Source organism: Lissotriton vulgaris, chromosome 2_1 (assembly GCF_964263255.1).
Source record: "Lissotriton vulgaris chromosome 2_1, aLisVul1.2, whole genome shotgun sequence".
In the NCBI taxonomy this organism is placed as follows: Eukaryota; Metazoa; Chordata; class Amphibia; order Caudata; family Salamandridae; genus Lissotriton; species Lissotriton vulgaris.
Genome location: NC_141687.1, coordinates 1443660811 through 1443684114, shown reverse-complemented (window position 1 = coordinate 1443684114; position 23304 = coordinate 1443660811). Strand labels below are relative to the sequence as shown.

The 23304-nt window shown below is 46.1% G+C and overlaps 1 protein-coding gene across 2 annotated transcripts in view; it reads left to right on the top strand.

The window, feature by feature from the left end:
• LOC147732728 (NXPE family member 4-like) overlaps positions 1-23304 on the top strand; it is a 473957-nt gene that overhangs the window by 370890 nt on the left and 79763 nt on the right. For both annotated transcript variants that reach the window (XM_086957280.1, XM_086957279.1), the window contains exon 2: positions 23185-23290. In XM_086957280.1, coding sequence (XP_086813406.1) covers positions 23185-23290 — 106 coding nt within the window. The remainder of the gene's footprint in view (positions 1-23184; positions 23291-23304) is intronic.

The window sequence follows — 23304 nt, the reverse complement described above, 5'->3', positions numbered from 1 at the left end:
AGATGCACAGCACTGGATATGTGCTCTCTTAAACACATGCAGGTAGATTATATATATGGCCTGGATAACTGCAGTGCACGTAGCATGACTCTTCTTGCTCGGCCATAGCCATTCACTTGAGAAAAGAAAGGCTGCAGAAATGCAGACATATTAAGTTTTTGTATATTTTTTCAGTGTGAGGAATCAAACTTCCCAGGCACTTATCGACGAAACATTGGCTGCGTCCTTTCCCTGGTATAAACATGTAAACCCAACCCTAGGACTGCAGAATGTCAGCAGAGAGCACGTCTTTTATTAATACGACATTAAACGTGGTTGTGTTTGTATTTCCCACTCATACATTATATACTAGTAATGACCTCCGACTGTTGGTTGACCTTCTTTGCGATCCTAGAAACAACATTGATTTACACTTTCATTACATTTTTAATCTGTATATGTGGCGTCTCCTCACCTTCATCCAGCTGGACTGTCTGCAGAAAATCGCCCAGCAGCACTGCTGAGTCTTCGAGAGCGCGTAGTGGTGGCGCGCGAGCGTGCGCGTGCGCATTACTGCTGCATTTAAACAGCACAGTGCGGGGGCTGGCCCAAAATGATGCCCAGGCCCTGGGACCAGGAGAGCTTGCACTTACATACACGTGACTTGTGCAGTGCTGCTCGACTATGTACCCAAATAAATCCTGGGCTTCCACCACAGTGTCACGCAGCTGCCGCCAGCCGCCTCCAAAAGAATGCCGCCTGGGGCGGACCGCCCCCCCCGCACCCCCCTAGCTACGCCCCTGCTGTTATCCCCTCAGTGTTGCAACAGTTTGCTCTTAATTCTCGAGGTAACTGCTCACCTTTTGACGCTCTCTCCGCTTGACGAGGTGATATAAAGTCTCCTAAAGAAAAAAAATATGTGTTTACCACTTACCTGCCAGATGCTTGAAGGTCTGTAGAAAAAAAAAGAACCGGATGTAGAAGGTGTGGAATCTTTTTTCTATGATCAAGGACAAAGAGGAGGTCGGTCATCTTGGGGAGGGTTGGAAATAACTATTATGTTTGTTTTATTTTTTGCGACTTGGAAGGTTCTGGAGGAGGCGTGGAAACTCACTTTGTAATGACTGTGGAGAGAAAGACTTTGACTTGAAGTAACAAAGTTTACCGTAACTTGGGCATCATGTGGAAGCAGACGCTTTGCTACTATGACCTTGTTAAAAACGAAATGCCAGAAGAGATAAACACATATTAGCTCTTAAAAATGTACCCTGCGGGGGATGAGCTACGCGGGCATCCAAGATGGTCGTGTGAGCAGAGAGCTCCCGAGACCCGCGCCGCCCTTCTTTATCTATCCTACAATTATCCTGATCATCTCGACGGGCTTTTGAAGTGCTACTCTCACTGATGCTGACGATCCTTTTTTGGTCGAAATCGGACCTCTGGGACCATTTTTCTGTCGTCTTTCACTTTCTGGCCTGCCCACGGATGCAACCGGGGTCTCGGCTGCCTACTATGGCCGAGCTGTAATGCAACAACAACGGCTGCCTGGCATCTGGCCCACCGGTGGTGTACCACTTTCACTTTCGGTTTCCGGCCTCATTGTCTCTGTCTCCTCCTACTCTGTCTTCGCCTGCTGCCCTCACGGTACACACTTTCCATCCTTGGGCTGGCAAGGAGGCCTGCGGTGTTCCCTCTTCGACCTACACTTCGTAGTTTCTGGATCTTTCTCCGTCCCACTGCCCCTTTTGGGTTCTCGGCCGCCACTGATTGCAACATGGCGACAAAACCTGAGGCCGAAAAACGCAGGAAGACTGTAACCCGGGGGGGGTCGATCCAGTCCAATATGATCGAACGCTACACCCAGCCGAGAGGCTCCCCCGGTGTCACCAGCGTGGGCGCTGAAGGACCTCAAACAGACATGTCGTCTTCATCTGAAGTATCGCTCCAAGACCTATTGGCTGCCATTTCTGGACTTAAGGCCGATATGAGTCAGCAATACGAAGCCATCGTGTCCAAGATAGACACGGTGGCTGTGGATGTTACTCTTATTCGGGCAGATCTAGCCAAAACGAACGAGAGGGTGAAGGCACTAGACCTGAAGGCGTCGAGCCTGGTGACGGACATGGCGGAGGCGCAATCTGAGATTGGGAATCTGCGTTCCTCGCATGATCTGCTGCTTAAACGTATGGAGGACTACGACAACAGGGCCAGGCGGAACAACATAAGCGTCGTTGGAGTGCCGGAAAGTGATGGTGCTGCTTCGATCGATTTATTGGTCGAAGAACTTATCGCTGCTAAACTTGCTCCGGCTGGACTCAGTAAGTTCTTTGCCGTAGAGCGCGCCTATCGTTTTCCAGGAGGACAAGTGAAACCAGGAGGCCCGCCGAGGCCTATCATTGCAAGGCTATTTCACTATCGAGATAGAGACGCTATCCTGCAGGCCGCCCGTAAACACGGCCCGTTGAAATATGACAATAACTCTATCTCCATCTATCCTGATTTCACTCCCCAAGTGCAACGACAACGATCTGGGTTTCTCGGAGTGAAGCGTCGCCTGAGAGACCGGGGACTGAAGTACGCCATGTTGTTTCCAGCCCGACTGCGGATTGAGTTTAGAGACCGTGCCTACTTTTTTGATCAGCCGGAGCGTGCTGCCGACTGGTTGGACTCATTGCCGACAGATGACTCTGAGAGCGGTGGCCCTGGTGGTGCGGAAGGTGGTGCAACGGCCCAGGAGTAATATGGGCCACCGGAGGTCCGGATTGAGACTACTTATTGTACAGAGTAAATTAACTGTGTGCTCTATGTTTATGCCCGTGGCGGTGCGAGAATGGGTGTTTCTCCCTTCCTCCTCGGGGGGTTCTTTGTGTAGATCAGATGGGGCGACAGGCACACTGCAGTTGGGGGTGGCTTTTTAGTCAGCCGGGGTGCAGGGAGGGGGGTGTTGTAACGGGTTTCTGTTTGGGGGCTAGTTCCTGGGGACTTGGTTGTGTTTCGTTTTGTTTGTTATGTTTCATTTTTCATGGTATTTCACTGATTGCAATTATTCCGAACTTGGGGTTGTGGAGGGGGGTTGGGGTGGATTGCCTTTGCCGCAATGGGGGGGAGGTGAAATGCGGGTTCTTTCTTGGAACGTCAACGGGTTGGGTGACAGGATCAAGCGGGGCATTGTGTTACAATTTTTGAGGCGCCATGCCCCTGATGTTGTGTTCCTTCAGGAGACCCACTTAATCGGAAATGCTTGTAAGGCCCTTGACCGCCGGGGTTAACGCCTGGTCGCACACGCTGGTTTCACCTCTGGGTCCCGGGGTGTGGGTATCATGGTGAAGTCCTCCCTAGCTCTTGCTATTGACGAGGTTACCCTTGACGACCGCGGGCGGTATGCTGCTGTCTCCGGGAGGTGGGAGGGTAAACAGATTGTGCTGGTTGTTGTTTATATTCCCCCGGGGCTGCAGGCTACCACTTATGCTGATCTTGGCAGGACTCTTCTCGGCCTTCCTGATGGATTGTTAATCTTGGGCGGGGACTTCAACTCTGTTATGTCTGGTGAATGTGATCGGCTTCCCCCTAGAGTCCTGCTGCCGTCCCAGATGTGGCTCAATGAGATGGCTGATACTTTTGGCCTGGTGGATGTTTGGCGCTCGCTACACCCTACACTCCTGCAGTATACTTTTCACTCGGGTGCGCATGGCAGCCTCTCCCGTATCGATTATTTCTTTATGTTAGCTTCCACTTTGTCCACTGTCCGGGAGGTACGACATCTTCCCCGGGGTATCTCGGACCATTCCCCCTTGATGATTAAGATTTCTGTGGGTGGTCTACTTGGTAACAGGATCCCCCCGGTCCCTTCCTGGCATTTCCGAAGCCCCCGGCTCCGCTCAGATTTGGTGAAGGCAATTGATTGTTACTTTGATGAGAATGTGGGCTCGGTCACCTCCCCTACTGTTCTTTGGGAGGCCTTCAAGACGGTTATCAGGGGCTCCGCTCTATCACTCATTGCTGCTGAACGTAGGGTAAAGAGGGAGGCTGTTCTGGCTCTTGAAACCGAGATCACTGCACTTGAAAGTGAGTTGGGTGGGGATGACACGCCTGCATTGTTGCACACTTTGGAACTAAAACAAGCTGACTACAAAGCTTGTGTCACTGATGCTGCTAAGTTGATGCGAGCGAATCAACTAGGCCGACTGTATGATGTGGGTGACAAAGCTAGCAAGCTCCTGGCATGGCTGGATAAGGCTGAACGAGCGAGTCGTGTTGTGCCTGTCATTGTTCGCGAATCCGGTGAGAGTGTCTCCGACCCTGGTGAAATTGTTGATTGCTTTGTGGACCACTTCCGGACGGTTTATACGCCTGTTAGTGATTGAGATGAGGCTGATTCCAGGCTGCTACTGCGAGATATAGCCCTGCCTACTGTTTCGGATGAAGATGGTCTTGTCCTGGAGGCCCCTTTTACCGTTGATGAGATCGCCCTTGCCATCCGATCTTTACGCTCGGGAAAGGCGATGGGCCCAAATGGGTTGCCCATTGAACTTTACAAACTTTGTCCGGACAAGATGGCCGCCCATCTGCGCAATATGTTTCTCGAGGCGGTTGAGGCTGGAAGCCTCCCCCTCGAGCAGCGCCTAGCTACCATAGTGGTCAATTATAAGGATGGCAAGCCTCGTGACCGCTGCACCTCCTACCGCCCCATCTCCCTGCTGAACGCGGAACCCAAAATCCTGGCCAAGGTTCTGGCCAATCGGCTTTTGAAGGTGATTTGCGACTTGATCCATCCGGATCAATCCGGTTTCATCCCGCATAGGAACACGGCCCTTAACCTGCGTAGGCTCCACAGTGTTCTCGCGAGGGCTCAAATTCTCGCCGAGCCGGCAGTGGTCGCCTCCTTAGACGCCACTATGGCTTTCGACACTATCGAATGGCCCTATCTCTGGGCGGCTCTTGCTAAGTTTGGCTTTGGTCCTAACTTCATTGCATGGGTCAGGCTCCTTTACGAACGACCATTGGCTCAGGTTGTGGTAAATGGTAGATGCTCTGACCCCTTCCCCTTAGGCCGTGGCACTCGTCAGGGCTATCCGCTCTCCCCGCTTCTATTCGCATTGGCGCTTGAGCCCCTTGCTGCGTGGCTTCGGTGGGAACCCTCTATCAAGGGGATCCGATGGTCTCCAGATCTTGAGGATCGTGTCTCCTTGTACGCGGATGACATCCTTCTTTATCTTACTTCCCCTCAAAAGTCGCTTAACGTCCTCTTCGATGTTCTTACGTCCTTTGGTAAGAACTCGGGATTAGTCATCAACTGGACCAAGTCCTGTGTTTACGTTATAGCCGGGGCGCTGCCGCCTCTGCCTCGCAGGTTTCCCATATTGGTAGCGACTGACGGCTTCAAGTATTTGGGGATCTATGTCTCCACGGTCTCTTCGATCCGCTATGAGCGGAACTTGTATGCTCCGCTCCGCAGACTCAAGCAGGACGTGCGACGGTGGCGTGAATTGCCCCTATCCCCATAGGGCCAAGCAGCACTCTTTAAAATGATGTCGCTCCCCCGGTTCCTTTACGCCCTGCAGAATTTTTTCGATCCTGTCCCAGCTCGCTACTTCCGTGAGGTTGAGAGTTTACAGCGACAACTGATTTGGGATGGTCGTGCCCGTATTGCCTTGTCCAAGCTCACCCTCTCATGGTATGATGGTGGTATTGCGTTGCCGGATATTAGACGCTATTAATGGGCCTCACACCTGAGCGCTATCAACCATGCGACGTACGCTTTGGAACCTGCTCCCGCCTTTGCTTTGGATAAACTATTATTGCCCGGTGGCAACTTTAATAGGGCTCTGTACTCAAAGTCACCCTTTCGACTCCTTACAGGCCCGACGAAGTGTGCAGTGCGGGCATGGAGAGAGGCTACTGTGGCCACGGGCTGGGGTGGTAGGCTGACGCGTATGACGCCATTGTATGACTCGGATCGGTTGGGTAATCTGTGGAAGACGAAAGGATTTGAGAAGTGGGACATGATTGGGATCAGTAAGGTGGAGGATCTGTGGGCACGGGGCGCTGTGAAATCCTTTGAGGTATTGAAATTGGAATACCGGCTCGATGATAGGGAGCACTTCCGATATATGCAGGTTCGACATGCCCTGTCCTCCGTCTTTCCCTTTGGTACCGATATCCCGCAGTCCTCCCCTTTGGAGGATCGTGTTTTAGACGGCCATGTCCCCGATAGCACTATTTCCCTAATATACAAAAAGCTTGTCAACAACAGGGCTGACCAACTTGAGAAACTTCGTGTTTCCTGGACGGCTGATGGACTCGAACTCGATGACGAGGACTGGCAGTCAGCTGTATCCTCCCCTAAGGAGGTGGCTATCCCGGCTCGGCTTCGTTTTGTCCAGCTGAAGATCCTCCACCGTGTGTATCTGACCGGAATGCGTCTGGTACGAATGGGTTTGGTTTCGGATGGACGGTGCAGGCGTGGATGTGGTATGGATGGTACCTTCCTTCATGTTCTGTGGGAATGCCCGATGATTGCAGCCTTTTGGTCTAGAGTGCATGATGTTATGGGTCGTGTCACCGGGATCCCCCTCCTTCCCGAAGCACGACGTTGCCTGCTCAATGTGTGGGAACCGTCGGATTGCAATGCTGCCCAGACGATTTGGGTCACTCTGGGCAACATGGTCGCAAAGAGAGATGTAGTGTAGCTCTGGGGCTCCCCTAGATTACCATTGCTCAGTGCCTGGAAAGAGAACATGGACTGGTGCATGTTCCGAGAAAAAACTGTGTATGAGGCGCGGGGGCGTCCCAAGAAATGGTCCAGGGTCTGGGCTCAGTGGAATTCGTACCGCGGAGACATTTGCTCCCCTCCACTAGACTATGAGGTTCCTCTCCCCTCTTGTCCATGATTGACGTTCCTTTTCCAATTTCCAGTAGAGCCTTTGCTTTCTCCCTCGAGCTCGCCCCCCCCTCGCCATATGTGCTCCCTTATTTATTAGCGTTCTTTCCCCCCTTCCCCCCCTTCTGCGACCCTTGCTATTATGATACCATGTGTTAGTGTGTTGTTGTTCTTTTCGACAAAATCATAAAATTAAACCTTTCCTATCCTATTTGATATGGTGCTATGTTCCATCCGACAATGTAGTCTCGAGAGATTGCTTTAACAACGTACTGTCTCCAAATTTATTTTTCAACCATCCGTTTATGTCATAGCGGCCGGCCCTGCGGGGTTGTAGGCAGACGCTGTGTACTGTGCATTCATAAATAAAGGTTTAAAAAAAAAAAAAAAAAAAAAATGTACCCTGCACATCATTTTTAGGTCACGCTGAGTCAGCGCGCATGCGCTGCCCGGAGAGACATTTAGGAGCAGCTTAGAGAAGTGCTCCCAAAGCGGCGATCAGCTTGCCAGAACGCACACAGGCGCGCGCGACGTGCACAGCTCTTTCTCACGTTGTGCGCACGAGCACACGCGCACCACTGTCTACACCACTCGCGTTTTTTTTTTTATTAATCTTTGCGCGCAACACAACTCCCAGTCGGGTCACGCAGCCAATGCTTGTTGGATTTGTCTGTCTACAATGCTACAATTTAAATGAACCTATTTGCCAGCCACAACTCTGCACTTACTGTCTCATTGGATCATCACGTTATTAACTTCTTGGGGCTCTATGGAAAGATGATCAGCTATAATAGTACCTACGGTTCAAACTGTTTTTGAAGGTACTAGTAGAATACAGTTGGAGAGAAGCCATTCATTGTTGATCCTGATGTAGTAAGTGCTGTCTGTCATTTGTTGGAATTTAGCTTCAGAATGTTTGTTACTGTTCTCCATGGAACTATGGCAACTGATTAAGTGACGTCTGTGAACTAAACAATGGAGTTCTTCAATCCTCAGCACTTCAAGAAAAAAGAGATGATTAAAGTGAAAGTGTGTTATTTTTCAGGACTATTGCCTTGTCTGCTTCGCTGTCCAGAGCATGTATGATCTTACAATTTAATTTACTCACCTTATCTACATTGATTATAGTGATGATTGCATGTGTATAATAAGAGGATCGGTAGCCGAGTTGTGATGATTCAAGTAGATTTATTGAAGGATAATTAGGTTGAATCATATAATCATTAAAGCCCCACCAGGAGCAGCTCTCCTGCTACTCAGCCCTCTCTTCCAACTGTCATCCATCCACCAGGCACACCACACATTCCATATTACCTCACACACTCAACATTCCACCATTCACCCAGATAGGCTGAGCAGCAAGACAGGATAATAAGAAAGGCATGTGGCATCCAAACCAGGATACCACACCACCTTCCCCCTTACAAATGAACAAACAAAAGAATAGCGTAGAACAAGAGAATGGTCATTCTAAAATTGGATCTTACATTGTAGAATAGAAATTAAGAAAAAATACATAAAAGTATCTATAACGACCACCCCTTCCCCCTTTAAATATAAAACAGGAATAAATTGATAAAACATATTTTCGCATTGAATTTCACCAGAAGTAACGAATAGAATTCACCGTAACCCACACAACATGCCAGTTGGCCAGACCAGCAAAGTGAAAGAAACGGAGAAGTCAACAATTAAAATATGCGAAAAAGAAAATCACCAAAAAGTACTTAAATAACTTACAATTCCTATAAAGTGACGTGTGCACAACGTACACTTCTTAGGAATATGTAGGTGACTAAACTACAGAGTCACATGCAATGTACTAATATAAGATAAAACATAACACACTAAAAGTGTAGGTGACAAATCCTTGACAGAAAATTTCAGAAAATAGGAAAGTCACATGCTGGAATGCAAAAATGTAAGAGGTGAATCCACAGGCAAAACATCGTAAGAAAAGGTGGAAATCACTTGCATAGTACAAATAATAATTTGTATGAAACAAATAGATGACAGTAACGTGCATAGAACAGTATGAAAAATAATATTTGTATGAACAAATTTGTGATAGTCATGAGCACATATGCTAACATACAGCATTTAACTTTAAACAAAACATAAGTGTATAGCATTGAACTTTCTAAACAAAATAGCAAAATAACTTTAGTATGCTACTTTTAAAATTCATGTAATAACCTCTTGGAATAGCAAATTAACTTTAGTATGCTACATTTAAGGCACGTGGCATCCAAACCAGGATACCACAATGTGACAAAATAAGGAAAAATGAGCTTCGGATTAAAAATATCTCACCACTATGGCAGATTCCTTTTGGCATCTCATCTGTCCTTTGACAGGCCCTGCACCCAGGTGTGCTGCTCTCCTCCCTCCCTCTCCTGCCTCACTTTAGTTCCGCCCCACCTGAACGACACTCTGTAAACTCACATATCCTTTGCCTTGAGCCTGGAGCACCATCATAACCTCTCTAATGGAGAAACAGATTGTGCAGGCCCTGACACTACTAGTTTTTTACAGCGGAACAGCATGCACCTACTTGCCTCCACAAAACATATCCATATTATGATGTCATGTGTTGTGTATTCTGTGCTCTGTATGCATGCTGTAAACTGTGTTGTTATGATGTTAGTGCTTCTTCCAAACGTGCTTCCAGTTATGCGTACCTGCACTGGAGGACGGTTGGTCCATTAGGCAGTTTACTCTGAACAACAGAGTTGAATGGATGCTGGTCAGTGGGCTTCATACCTTGGTTTCTTTCTTCATCACTAAAGGAGATTTCATCAACTTTGCAGCTTGCATTATTGAATGTTGTTATCCTAACATTTACCTCTTACCCCGTTTCCTTCCCAAAACTACAAACTTGTGAGAACTGCTGTTGCATTTGGTCATTTTTAGGAGCATTCTGAGTTTCCATATTCAAGTCTACTATTTATTCTGATGTGGTTCACGGACACTTGGATGGGATTATATTGTATTTGTACAATGGGGCTGTCTTCTGTGGTTTGCTCCTTTTGTTTGTAATCCTGTGTGTCGTTTGCTGAAAACAACCCTCAAGTGTAGTAGGCAACCTCTGGCTTTGTGGATGGGCTCCTCCCTTTTTGCACGAGTCCATTGCTGGCCACCATTTATCAGGGGGCCAGTATTCAGGAATATTCTGTTAGGCTATTATTGTCCCATCGTTCACCAGAGCACATTCCTCTCCACATACATTGTTTCGTATACCTAGGAGTGCATGTGGAGAATACGATCAATCAGTCTTCCCATTATTCGAGAAAGGATGAGCAATTTGTGAGGCCAGTACTTTACCAAGACGGGAAAAGTCCAGACTATATGGAAGAAATCACATTTGTAAGTACTTTATCGGGAGGACAGGGCTGAAACAATTGTGCACACCTACAATAGCCTCTCACAAGAAGAGTATGTGGTGTGCAAGTAGGACAGTTGTATGAGGCATAGCCGTGAGAAAATGACCAGCTCACTACAGTCCATTAGAATCCTTCCAATCGTTTTTATCTAGAGAGCCACCTAGCCTTCCCATTGTTCCTTAAACACTACAAACCTGTCGGATTTATGATCAGGATTTATAGATGTATTCCATGCCTCCTTTCCTAAGGAACACGCATAATTTTGGCTTCTAGCAGGATGGATTGTGAAGTTTCATGCAAGTCACATTTCTGAACAGTTAATGCAATTGCAAGTATTTATAGAATTGGGTTTTATGAAGTTCAAATTCTGCTTGAAGAGTCTGGAACAACTTCATTTGCATGCTCTGCCAAACACCCCCCAGCTTCAATATCCCAATTAGATCCAATAGTTCAAACACCTCCAAACATGCACTATGGGACGCCATCTGCCCTCTTAGAGAGGCTCCTCCTGTGTTGGTCTCCTGTCCTATTGAATCCTCCAGCATCGAAACGTCACTTTCATAAACTCAGGCAGAAAGTGGGGAATGGGATTTCTATTCAGTAGAACTCGTATGCTGCTATGACAAACCAGGGCAATCTTAACAGGGAATGGTTGGGTACTCATGACCTCCATATAACAAGTTATTTAATACCTGAATCTCACACCCACAAGTGTAAGTGGAGGTCAGCCATATCCAAGCCTCGGTTTTAGATAGTTTAGGTGCATTTGTTGAATGCAATACTGGGAGTTTGACTCGACCAGAGGAAGGAACAAATCTTGACTGTCAGTTCGCAAGCCAAGTATGAGGGATTACTAAAGAGAAGTTTTGTAGGATGTTTAGAAATCTCATCAAGGCCATTTCTTTTGCAATCTTTATTAAGATGTTTTAAACATAGGATGGGGTACAGAAAGGAAACAAGGTAAATAACAACATTGGGAAGATACATTGGGCAATATTGCAAAACAACTACTGTTACCCGATAACAATATCCCTGATAACTTCCTCAAACAAACTTTGGCATAGCCAATAGGTCATGCCTTTGGAACCTTATAAGTGTTTAGTTATCCAGCACAATATCCTGGTGCAACAACATCAAGTGTTGCATGGGTAAACACGTATAAGGTCCCAAAGGCGAGACCTATTGGTTATGCCAATGCTTGTTGTATATTTAACTTTAATTCCTAAGCACATTATTTTTTTATTTTTAACTTTAATTCCTTAATGCTGTACGTTTGTTTAAAAATGTCGATTTTAGTAGTTTCTCATCTGATGTGCACCTTTATTTGTTCAACATATATGTGATTTAAGAAAAAGAAAGATTTTTTTTCACATTTCTATGTGTATTTATTCTTTTTAGAAGTTTTATAAAGTACAAATTATCCGGTAGGCTATGTCAAAGAGCTGATAAAGCCTGCACATTGTCACAAATCTCATGCACAATGTCACATTATAATGTATTCGACATGATCGCCTTTGACTTCATATGTCATTCCTGATATCGACTTCGAGCTCCAAATACAAATGAAACTTTAAAAGTGTATGGCTTCTTATGAAATTGTTGCTTCCTTAGTTTATATTTAATTGAATAGTATGTCTGTTTATGATTCAATACATGCAATTGATGTATTTATATATTCAAAGATAACAAATGGAATGCGGACTTACATATTGTTTAAAACATTCACTGCTTTACATTCAAATACAATAGCTAGTGTCATGCCCCCCCAAATCAGGAAAAGAGCCAGGAGCGATGGTCGACACTTCTTTATTCTTCAGTGTCTTACCCTGAACTGACTTCCCTTTCCCTTCACTTCCTATTCCTCCCCACGCCCCTTTCTCTCCTGCCTGTCCTGTCACAGACAGGGGTCAGGCAGTTACGATACAACATCTCCCCCTTTTGTACAAAGTCTTACTGCTTCTTAGATCACTTCAATGAGGCGTACTGGCTGTCTGGTCTGTCGTCTGGGGCGATCAGCTTGTTCTGGTGTCCTAGTTTGGTGGCGCACGGTGTTGTCCCGTCTTGCCGGACTGGGGTGGCTTTGGTCACTGCTCCTGCTTCGGCTTTCTGAGTCAGTGGTGGATTCCCAGTATTGACTTTCTTGCCGTCCATGAGGGTTACATTTCTTGAAGTGTGAAACATTTCGACTGATCCGCTTGTGATCGCCTTTTGCTGTAATCATAGTTCCTTTCCGGCGGCTAACTTTCAGAGGGTGTGTGAGATAACGGCTGTCTGCTTTTGTTCTTCGGTCAAAGCGGACCATCACCCAGTCTCCCTCTTGGATGTCGGAGTGTCTTGCGTGTCTGCGCTGGTCGGCATACGTCTTCATTTGTAGTTTCTTATCATAGTCTATTTTGACCAGTTTCTCATGATCGGTATTTGTAACTTTTGGTTGAGGTGTACTGTCCAGGGTGGGCAGTCAAGTGCGTGGGACTCTTCCCAGCATCAAAGGGGCTGGGCATCGGTTGGTTGTGTTGTGAGGCGTAGTGCGGTATGCTCTTAGCACTTCATTTAGATCTTGTTGAATGTCCCAGTGGTTCAGTTCTGCTTGTTGCACTGCTTTCTTCAATGTCCCCATGAAGCGTTCTACCATGCCGTTGGCTTGGGGCCATAGGGGTGTGATCTTTTGATGTTTGAAATTAAGATGTTTTGCGAATTCTGCGAATTCATGTCCGTTGAATGGTGGTCCATTGTCCGATTTGACTCGCAATGGGATGCCCCATGCTGCGAATGTTTCATCAAGGACTGGAATTACTGCGGTTGCTTTGGTGGATGATATCAGATGTGCTAAAGGAAACCGGGAGTATTCGTCCATAATGACGATAATGTATTGGCTAGATTTTAAAGGGCCGAATAAGTCAACTGCAACCTGCTGCCATACTCCTTCTGGTAGCTCTGACATTTGTAGGGGAGCAGGTGGTTCATCACGGCTTACTAGCTGGCATGACACACAGTCTTTGAGTGTAGCTTCTACCATCTGGTCAAGTGTCGGGAACCAGACACGTTCTCGTAGAGCCTTTTTTGTGGCACTTGTCCCTCTGTGGCCCTCATGAGCGAGGTTGATTACGCCTTGCCTTAGTCTTTGAGGAATGACAATCCTCCCCCCTCTCAAGATCAAGCCGTCTTCGCTGATGGATAGTTCCTCGTGAATATGTTTGAACGCTGATAGTTCCTGGGACCTCTGGCCAGAGTCCTGAGACGTGTCTTTTACGTGCCTCCATGAGTTGTTGCGTATACGATTCGTGACATCCTGAAGAATGGGGTCCTGGGCGGATGCTTCTTGGATTGCTGCTAGGGGAACCGTGGGCGGGCATGCCGTGTCGATGACAAAATGGATGTAGTCCTCGGCCAATGAGTGTTCCCTATTGGTGGTTGTCCTAGGGTGTCGAGACATGTAGTCTGCTGGATTTTCTGACTTCCCAGGCTTGTGGACAATAGTGTATATGTAGTCTTGGAGTCGCAGTCCCCTTCGTTCAATGTGCGGAGGCATCTTGGCTTTTGGATTACCAAAGATGGTGACGAGAGCTTGGTGGTCTGTGATGATGGTAAAATGTTTGCCGTAGACGAAGAGATGAAAATGTTCGCAGGCCCACACTACCGCCAGACTCTCTTTCTCCGGCTGGGAGTATCGTTTCTCAGTGCTGGTTAAACTGCGACTGGCATAGGCGATGATGTGGCGTTGTTCCAAGTCCTCTTGATACTGTACCAGGATGGTGCCAAGGCCCACTGGGCTGGCGTCAACGGTGACTTCAGTCCGTTTCTTTGCATCAAAGTAAGCCAGGTTGATGGCAGAACCAACGGCATGCTTGATTTTGTGGAATGAATGGTCACAGGCAGCTGTCCATGTAAATGGTTGGCCCTGACGAGTGAGCTTTCTGGGAGGGTGGCTGATGGTGGTGAAGTCCTGGATATATCGTGCACAGTAGCTTGCCATTCCAAGGAAGGAATGGAGGTCACTGATGTCGCGCGGTGTTGGAGTGTCCTCAAGGGCAGACACTTTGTCTGGATCCGGCTTCATGCCATCTTTAGAGAAGATGTGCCCGTAGAATTTCAGGGTTGATCTGTGGAACTCGCATTTTGCTGCATTCAAGATCAGGTTTGCCTTCAGTAGTGCGTGGCATACTCTGTCTAGAGCTGTGTAATGTTCCGTCTGATCTTTTCCAAACACCAGCAGATCGTCACTGTAATTGAATGCATTGGGAATCCCTTGGATCACGCGCCTGATAGCCTCTTGAAATATTTCCGCCGCTGACGAGATGCCAAAGTTCAGACGCTTGTAGCGGAAGAGTCCTTGATGTGTTGTAACGGTGGTGATGTAGCGTGACTTGTCGTGTAGCTCTAGCTGGTGGAACCCCTTGTTAAGGTCGAGTTTCGAGAATACCGTGGCTCCGTTGAGGCGAGCGATCATATCGCTGATGTGTGGCCCAGGGTGGCGTTCTCTCTCAATGGCCACGTTGGGTGCCCGCATGTCTACACACAGGCGCACTTTTTTGTCCTGTCCCTTCTTCGGTACAACCACTACAGGTGACACCCATGGAGTTGGTCCCGAGGTGCGCTCAATGATGTCCGTCTGTATCAGGTCCTGGAGCTCATCATCGACGGCCTGCTGTAAATGGAACGGCACCATCCTGTGATGCTGCGCCACCGGGGTCACTCGCTCATCAATATGTAGTTTCACCTTGAATTGGTTCAATTTTCCTAGCCCCTTAAAGAGATTTGGGAATTTTGCAACAATGTCCGGGGCATCCTCAGTCATATAGAGGAGTTCCACCAGCCTCAACATTTCAGCTGTCGACAAGCTGAGTAGACAGTCAGCCACGTCTGGGCCTTCGACAACGTGGATATAAGCTGAGATCTGTCGGTCCTTGTATGACAACGTCGTGTGGAATCGGCCTAGGCATGGTAATGGTTTCCTGGACTTCCACGTGAGTATCCTGACAGCCGCAGGTTCTAGTTTGGGTCGTGGTTTCATGCTCTGATATTCCAGTGCGCAAATGTAGTTTAGTGAGGCTCCCGAGTCTAAGACAAACTTGGCCGGGTGTTCTCCTATCCGGATGTCTAGCTTCGGATATTTCTTGAGTCGGTCCGGGTCTGATACCATACATATGTATTCGTCACTGTCTTGTGAAACAGGCGTGTGGGACGACTCGCTGGATGTTGACCTTCGGGAACTATGTGAGCTCACAGATCGAACACTCGATCGGGAGGAGCTGGAGGAACGTTTTTCTCTCCCCTTCACCGCACGGGCGTGATGCTGGGTGGTTGATCGAGGTTTTGATGACCGTCGACCTGAGCGTGGCGTCTGACAGACACTTTCGAAGTGGTTTTCTCTGCCACAGCGGTGGCATCTTTGACCAATGGCCGGGCATTGTCCTGAATGAGGATAGTCTTGGCCACATCTGTAACATGCGGGTGCATTTTTGTTAGATTTGATGTGTAGCGATTCATGTCGTGACGACGGCCTCCGAGAAGACTTGAAGTGTGTTGATTTATTTGTTTTACTGTGGTCAGTCTGATGTTTCTTTTCTTTGTGTGCTTGCAATCTGAATGCTTGCTCCTTTCTATCAGTTTTATTCGTTTCCATTCTTTTTGCGTGATCTTCCACCTGGTCGTTGATACGTGTCATTTCTTCAATTTCCTCGAGGTTGTAGTGCTTCTTCAGCAATCGCCGACATAGCGATTCAGAGTGGCAGCCCTCAATTATGCGGAGCCGCAACGCATCCTCGGTATTGAAGTCGTCGAAGTCGCAGTAGCGAGCTAGCCATCTGATCTGCACGATGAAATCACACATGCGCTCGTCTCTCTGTTGAGTGGCTAGATTGAATGTGTAACGTTCGTAGTCTAAGTTGCGTTTGTGTAGGAATCTTCGGTCGAGGGCTCCCTTGACATGGTCATATGAGGCGGTGGCTGCGTTAGGCAGTTCTTTGATGATCTGCGCGATGTCTTTCCCCAACAAGTTCCACAGGGCTATTAACTTCTGCTTGGGGTCTTGTACCTGAGACCCAGTCATGTAGTCTTCAAAATCCTCGGCCCAGCTCTTCCACTTAGGTCCCATGCTGTTGCCGGACGTTAGTTTCAGAGCATCCGGGGGCCGCAGGTAAGGCACTCCCATGAGTGCTTGGGGTATTGGTGCTGGCAGGGGTGGGTTGCCTGGGGCTGCTGGTGCCCCTCCAGTGGCTCCAGTTGAGCTGGTGACTAACATCTTTGCTTGTAAGAGTATTCAGCTAGCTGCTGTTATTTGAATCTAGTTTCAGTCTTTTACAGGTCACTGGGCAGTTTGTGCAAGGTTTTTCTCTCTTGTGCCTGACTCCAAAATGGCCGATGCCAAAATTCTAATGGGAGTCAATGAGCAGCGCCTGACTTCAAGATGGCCGCCGCTGAGGACGCGCGCCCACGTGTGATGTGCACTTGCAGCTTTATATATATCACTCTGTTCTCTGCAGCCGTTATGCTCGCTTGCCAGGTATTTATATCGAGATCCGTGGGTCTCTGGGACTCACCCCCGCACTGCCGAGTGTAGCGGTCTGTACCCTGATGTCCTCAGCCTTCTATGCTATATTCGTGCCGTTTCTTTTCTTCCGGCCGCGTCATGTCGGGGTGAGGACGCTCTGTGTGGCTCTCCGCTCGTATGGGCAAACTTCGCTTCACTCGCTTGTAGCTTGGCAGCATTCAGGTGCACCGCGTAGCGCGTTTCGTTTTCTCGCGCTTCTGACGCGCCGCGCTGACAGGCTGCAGGCTCTCTATCCTCAGGCTTGGCAGCATACAGGTGCACCACATAGCGCGTTTTGTTTTCTCGCGCTTCTAACGCGCGGCGCTGACAGGCTGCAGGCTCTCAATCCTCAGGCCGTTCACACACGGCAGGGGTTTGGGCAATGTGGGTTTCGGCTGTAGATCCCACCCTCGTCGCCAGTGTCATGCCCCTCCAAATCAGGACAAGAGCCAGGAGCGATGGTCGACATTTCTTTATTCTTCAGTGTCTTACCCTGAACTGACTTCCCTTTCCCTTCACTTCCTTTTCCTCCCCACGCCCCTTCCTCTCCTGCCTGTCCTGTCGCAGACAGGGGTCAGGCAGTTAGTATACGACAGCTAGATATATAGGAGTGTATGGTTTAGTTATTATAGCTAGATTGTATACACGTTTCCATACATATATTATATATTATATTATTTATTTCTCTGTTGTGACTCTAAATAAATAATCTTAAAGGGATGTGCATGAAGGATGTGCTAGGATTGTTACATCACTTCTCATATTCTTTTTAACTCCTCTTTCGTGGTCTTCAAATGTACAGTATTGTCAGTGTTTTATGGAGGTTTCTTTATTCACCAGTGGAGAGGGATGGATGCCTCACCCGGAAAAGATGTTCACAGTTCAGCATCTGCATCTAACTTCCACCCTCAATACTCCAACCACACGCAACAGTTGCACATTTAACAAATCCGAAAAAAGAGCTCTAAAGGAAAACACAGTGGCAGACACTCTAAGAACAAGCAAAATATAACACAATTTCCTTACTCTCTTACTTTCTCCACATTGATCGCTGAAAATCATGTGTCAGTTCTGCCTCCTCTTGGCAGCTGGCCCGCTGGGTGTATGTCATCACCAGTCACTGAGTGTGCGAGATTGTGAAGGCCACAGCCTTAGGCAGTGTTGGGGCAAAAATGATTCCATTTTATTCTTCTCTTTAACACAAGTCAATTTATCTTGCCCGTAAGGCTCTCTTGTATAAGTATGTGGTCCAATGCTTTGCAGGCAAACAAACCAGACTACCACTGATCCCACAGGCCTACGGAAAACCCTTCGTCTGGATTAGTGACTGGTAACCCATAAAATCCGAAAACAGCAGTATCTGTTTATCATCTAAAACGTGTTTTATTTTAAGGTAGAACCACCTGTTCTTTGTAAAACAAAACTTGTACTCTGTGTTATTTATTATGCTCGAATGTATTCATACCTTGGAACTCTAGCCTCTTTCTATTTGCTGCAAAGGTTGTTAAAACATGGGTAGGAATTTCAGAAAGCCCACCTTTGTACTAGCGACAGGAGTCAAAAGGCCTAATTTTTTAACATTTATTTTAATTCACCAGGGCAGCAACTTATCAAATTCTGCTTCAGAACTAATGTTTCTTAAAGAAAATAAATGGGAAAGCAAGGGTAGTTGGCCATAAAGAGCATTTTTAGGCCTTTCTGGAATGGCTACATTACCACCTTCTCTGCATTCCTCATGCCAGTCATTCTGTAGAAGATGACACTTCTTAGGTAAACTTAAGGTTCTGCATGGAGCAATTCATAGCTGAGATTACTTTAAAGTTATGTTATTTGGGCCAGCCTCCAGCCGGAAAGCTGGGAAATAGCATTATAGCAACACAAAATAGCAGTGCAATAGTCCTAGATAAGGCAGGGTGATCTACAAAGATTATGGGTCAGATGTATGTAAATTGCATTTTGCGATTCCATAACTGTGAATCACAAGGATTCGCAATTAGGAAACCGCAAAATGCAATGTATGAAGGTGTATAGTACACCTTTTGCGATTCCTAAGGGGTCGCAAATGACCTACCTCATGAATATTAATGAGGTAGGTCGCAATTTGCAAACCTCCAAGAAACGCAAAAATCACGGTGATGGTGGCCTGCTGAGATCAGCAGACCACCATGTCCGTGATTGCGTTTCAATAAAACCAATTTTTTTGTTTTGTAAAGAAAAAAACATTTTCCTTAAAAGAAAACGAGATGCTTTACAAAACAAAAGATGAAAATTTTTCATTTTTTAAGAGCAGGCAGTGGTCTGTGGGACCACTGCCAGCTCTTAAAAATGGTTTTACAAACATTCACACAGGGGAAGGGGTCCTGTGAGGATCCCTTCCCCTTTGCGAATGGGTGACCACCTACTTGAAGTTGCTGGTAAATAAAATGTGAATGTTTTGCTACTGCAATTGCAGTCGCAAAGCATTCATACATACAAATGCGATTCAGTATTAGGAAGGGAAACCCTAAACACACCCCTTCCTAATACCGAATCGCAAACCTATTGTGTGATTCGGTACCAGGTCACCGAATCGCAAAATTAGATTTACTGCATCAGAATAGCAATTTTTGCATTTGCAAACAGGCAGATTCTGCGAATCTGCCCGTTTGCCAACGCAAAAATGCTTGATACATCTGACCCTATGATCCTTATCAGGATGTTCCCCCCACCGTTGTACTTTTTTGCATTTAGTTATAATGGAAAACATTGAGTACATGATATTAACATTTTTCACGGGTGCTATTTATGTTGATCTGTTGCTGATGGGGACTTTTGTCATATCAGATAGAAAGCTACCTCGCAAATGCTGTTTCGTGGTGCCTTGTCTTTTGAGGGAGCTATTATTTGTCAATTATTACCAAATCTCAGCATTTACTGATCTCATTAAACATTATTTTCCAATTACAATATGCATTGAAATGAAAATAGCACTACTTGTTTTGGAAAAACACGCAGATTGGTAGATGTGTCATGTACCGTATTCACAAGAGAATGTAGCTGGTTTCCAACCTCATGATATCTATAATGGTTGCTGTGGTAATATTTGTGAGGATTTTCTTGTGTATCTATTGATTATCAGTAAATTATTATTAGTACAGGGAAATCTTTCAAACCAATTTGCATCATAGATGTTGGGTAAATAACTGCATCTGTATTACAGGCTCCACTACTACATTTGTGTTATCTTAAATACTTTTCTAAAGCTCAAACAATTACCAGGAGGAATCTAGGCGCTGCTGTGATTTGGAGAATGCTAGCCCAGTTAATAATTCGAAAGCCACGTTTTCAGAGCCTTACTAAAAGACCGAAGGTCAGGCATTGACTTAACGTGCAGGGCAAGGGTGTTCCACAATTTCGAGACCTCTACCACAAAAACTGCTTCCACCCCAGGAGGAGCGCTTGAATTTAGGGACAACAATGTACTTGGCAGCACTTGAGCAGAGAAGCCTGTCTGGATGATACTGATTGAAACTTTCTTTAGGGAATTTTGGGACAGAATCATGCACAGCCCTATACTTAATGCACAGGACTTTGAAACAAACTGTTTGGTTAATTGGAAGCCAATGAGGCAGGTTTAACTGACTGAAACTTAGGGATGCCCGGCAACAGCTTTGCCGCCGCATTTTGGAGGGACTATAGCTTGGTCATATACTGCAGTTAATAATAAAGGGATTTGTAGAGCGCATGGTGACGCCATCTCGGCGTGTCCCCGCGCTGTGGAGAGAGAGACAGTGCCGTGACAGATAGAGTCTATAAGGTGTAAAGATAGGTTTTTAAAAGTTTTCTGAACTTAGTTTCAGTTTCTGCTAGCCTAAGGTTCACAGGGAGTAAGTTCCATTGATTGGCGGCTAGCACTCTAAAAGAGCGGCCTCCCAACTTAGCTTTTTTAACACTGGGAATTTTGAGTAGTCCTGTCCCTTTAGAGCAAAGTGCTCTGCTTGGCTCATAGGTGTGGGCTAGGTCCTTAAGATACTGAGGAGCTTTGTGCCATATAATCCTATGGCACATTAAGAGTGCTTTGAATAGGATCCTTTTTTTTATGGGGAGCCAGTGTAGAGCAGCAAGAGTGGGTTTAGATGCTGCTCTTTTGGGTAGTCCAGGACCAAGCGTGCTGCAGTATTTTGAAGTACCTGCAGACGTCTCATATTTTTTTCGGTGGTTCCCAGGAATAGCACATTGCCATAATCTATACGGGAGGTCACCAGAGCTTGGGTCATGGTTCGTCTAGCCTCTAAGGGAAGTAGGTCCAGGGTGTGATTGAGAGTTTTTAATACCCTGAAGCATTTTCCCACTAACCTGTGAATATGGCCATCATATGAAAATTTGGGATTAATCCAAATGCCCAGATTCTTAGCTTTTTTACAGGGAGTAGGCAGTGGGCCAAGACAGTTTGGCCACCAGTCCCCTGTCCAGCTAGAGTCATTCCCTCCTATCACCAGTACCTCCGTCTTGGAGCCATTGAGCTTCAAGCAGTGGTGATTCATCCAACCTGCTAGATCCTTGCATGTTGAGATAAAGCCCATTGCAGTCATCCAGTTTTGACAGCACTATGGCTGTCCCCACTGTTATTTGTAGGTTTGAGGGGATAAAAGGAAGTATCTTCTACACTATCTTGAGTGTGTAGAAGGCAGAAATGGTGGCATTCACTCGATCGCCACATCAAGCTTATTATCCATTAGGACACCAAAATGCTTTACCTTCCTGGCTAATGAAGGTGGGGGCCTAATTCTAGTGGCCAGAAAGATGGCGTCCAAAATGAAGTATCTTGTTGCTAAAAGTGTGTATTTTACCAGCTTTATCTTGAATTCTTCTGGGTAAGTTCAGGGTGAGGGAATTCCAAAACTGGAGACCTTTCATAAGGCAATTGTGTGCAGGGTCTGGCCTCCTGAGAACCTATAAAAGGTTCTTCTTTTATATAAACTCTTTCATTGCTTGCTTTCTCCCCTTTTTATTTTTTGCTTTTACAGCATACTCCAGCTCCCAAAACCCTTCTAAAGGGGAGTTTTCCTAGCCTCTGATTTCTTCTCCAGTGAGTGACATCCCACTCGGCCACTGCCTCTAAACCAGACGACCATCATGGAGTGGTATTGTCCATAGCATACCACTGCTTTACTATTCCATGATCACAATAGGTTGATTCTAAACATGTCGACCATGATGGAACATTAAAAGAAGGATACACTATGTACAATACTCCTGCAATTTAGTCACCCCTTGCTATGGTCAATTTTGGTATTTTAAGCATATGCCCACCATGTTTAGGCAGCAGCACACTTTATTTCCCCTACTTTTATTCTTTTAGTTAATCTTGTATATGTTGTTTAGTTTGTGGGTGTGAAAGAGGGTGAACACAATAATTAGTCAATGGGTGGATCGACAGGGTGTGTGTGATGACATATTGGGTTCCTGAACCCATCATTATCTGAAGAGCCAATTTTATTTATTAGCAGACGCGTTGGCCTTACCCATGTTTGTGCTTCAATATATAATCCAAGAGTTTACGTGGCTTCCATTCCAGCTGCTTTTAAAGACCAGAGGCCTATAAAATACAAAACTATGTGTTAGATGTGGCAAGATTCCCTTCTGACACAACGGTGAGGTGGCTAGTAGTGCTCTTCAAACCTCCCAAATAAAGTAAAAATAAAATTAATTACATGTTAGGGTCAAAAGCTGTCCTCTTCAGTGCAATATAGCAATACATGTTGTTACACCAGCATTTCATATCCAGTGGTGTATTTCAAAAGCATTATACATTTATAATACATATTTGTGACTACACCATTAAATAAAAAAGCAATTAGTGATACTTTTCCAGAGTATATTATATTGAGTAAAAAACCTTTGTACCTCAACTTTGTCGGATTCTGCAAGTCCCATACTCTCTCTCTAACTTTTTCAGGAACAGCCTCTGGTTTTTGGAACTTTTGTTTTCCCCAGGTTTCCTCCTTGTCGCATCCGTGCTGTGTTTCCAAAGCAACTGAAAACCGTTACTATCCAATAATGCATTTTATACGAGTCCTCTGTAGTTTGTTGTGTCTAGATCATTGTAGAAAACAATATTTTGAAAGTGGATTTCTAGCATTTTAATTGGTAATCTTTTTGCCGTGTGATTTTTTTTCTCAGTGTGTTTCTGTATGTTCTGTATTGCTGTTTTTGATGTTCAATGTAATACTACAGAACTTTGCCCTTGTTTTAAAAAAAAACGACAGAGGTAATAATCACTAAAGAATGTACTTGTGCAAAATTAGAAGGGGCTGTCAGCTCCATTATTGGGCACAGCTGTTGACAGTCATTTACACCAGTTGCCACTGGTCTGGCTTCATAATGTGAAAATGCATCTTAAGCTATTTATAACTCCTTTCCTGTCTTCACAGGGAATCCGGCATGGCTTTGCAGATCTCAAAGAAGTTTATTTACAAGTGTCTGTTGTTTTTTGCATCCCTTCTGCTTCTCGGATTGCTGTTGAAAAGACCCAAGCAGGTACAAAATACAAT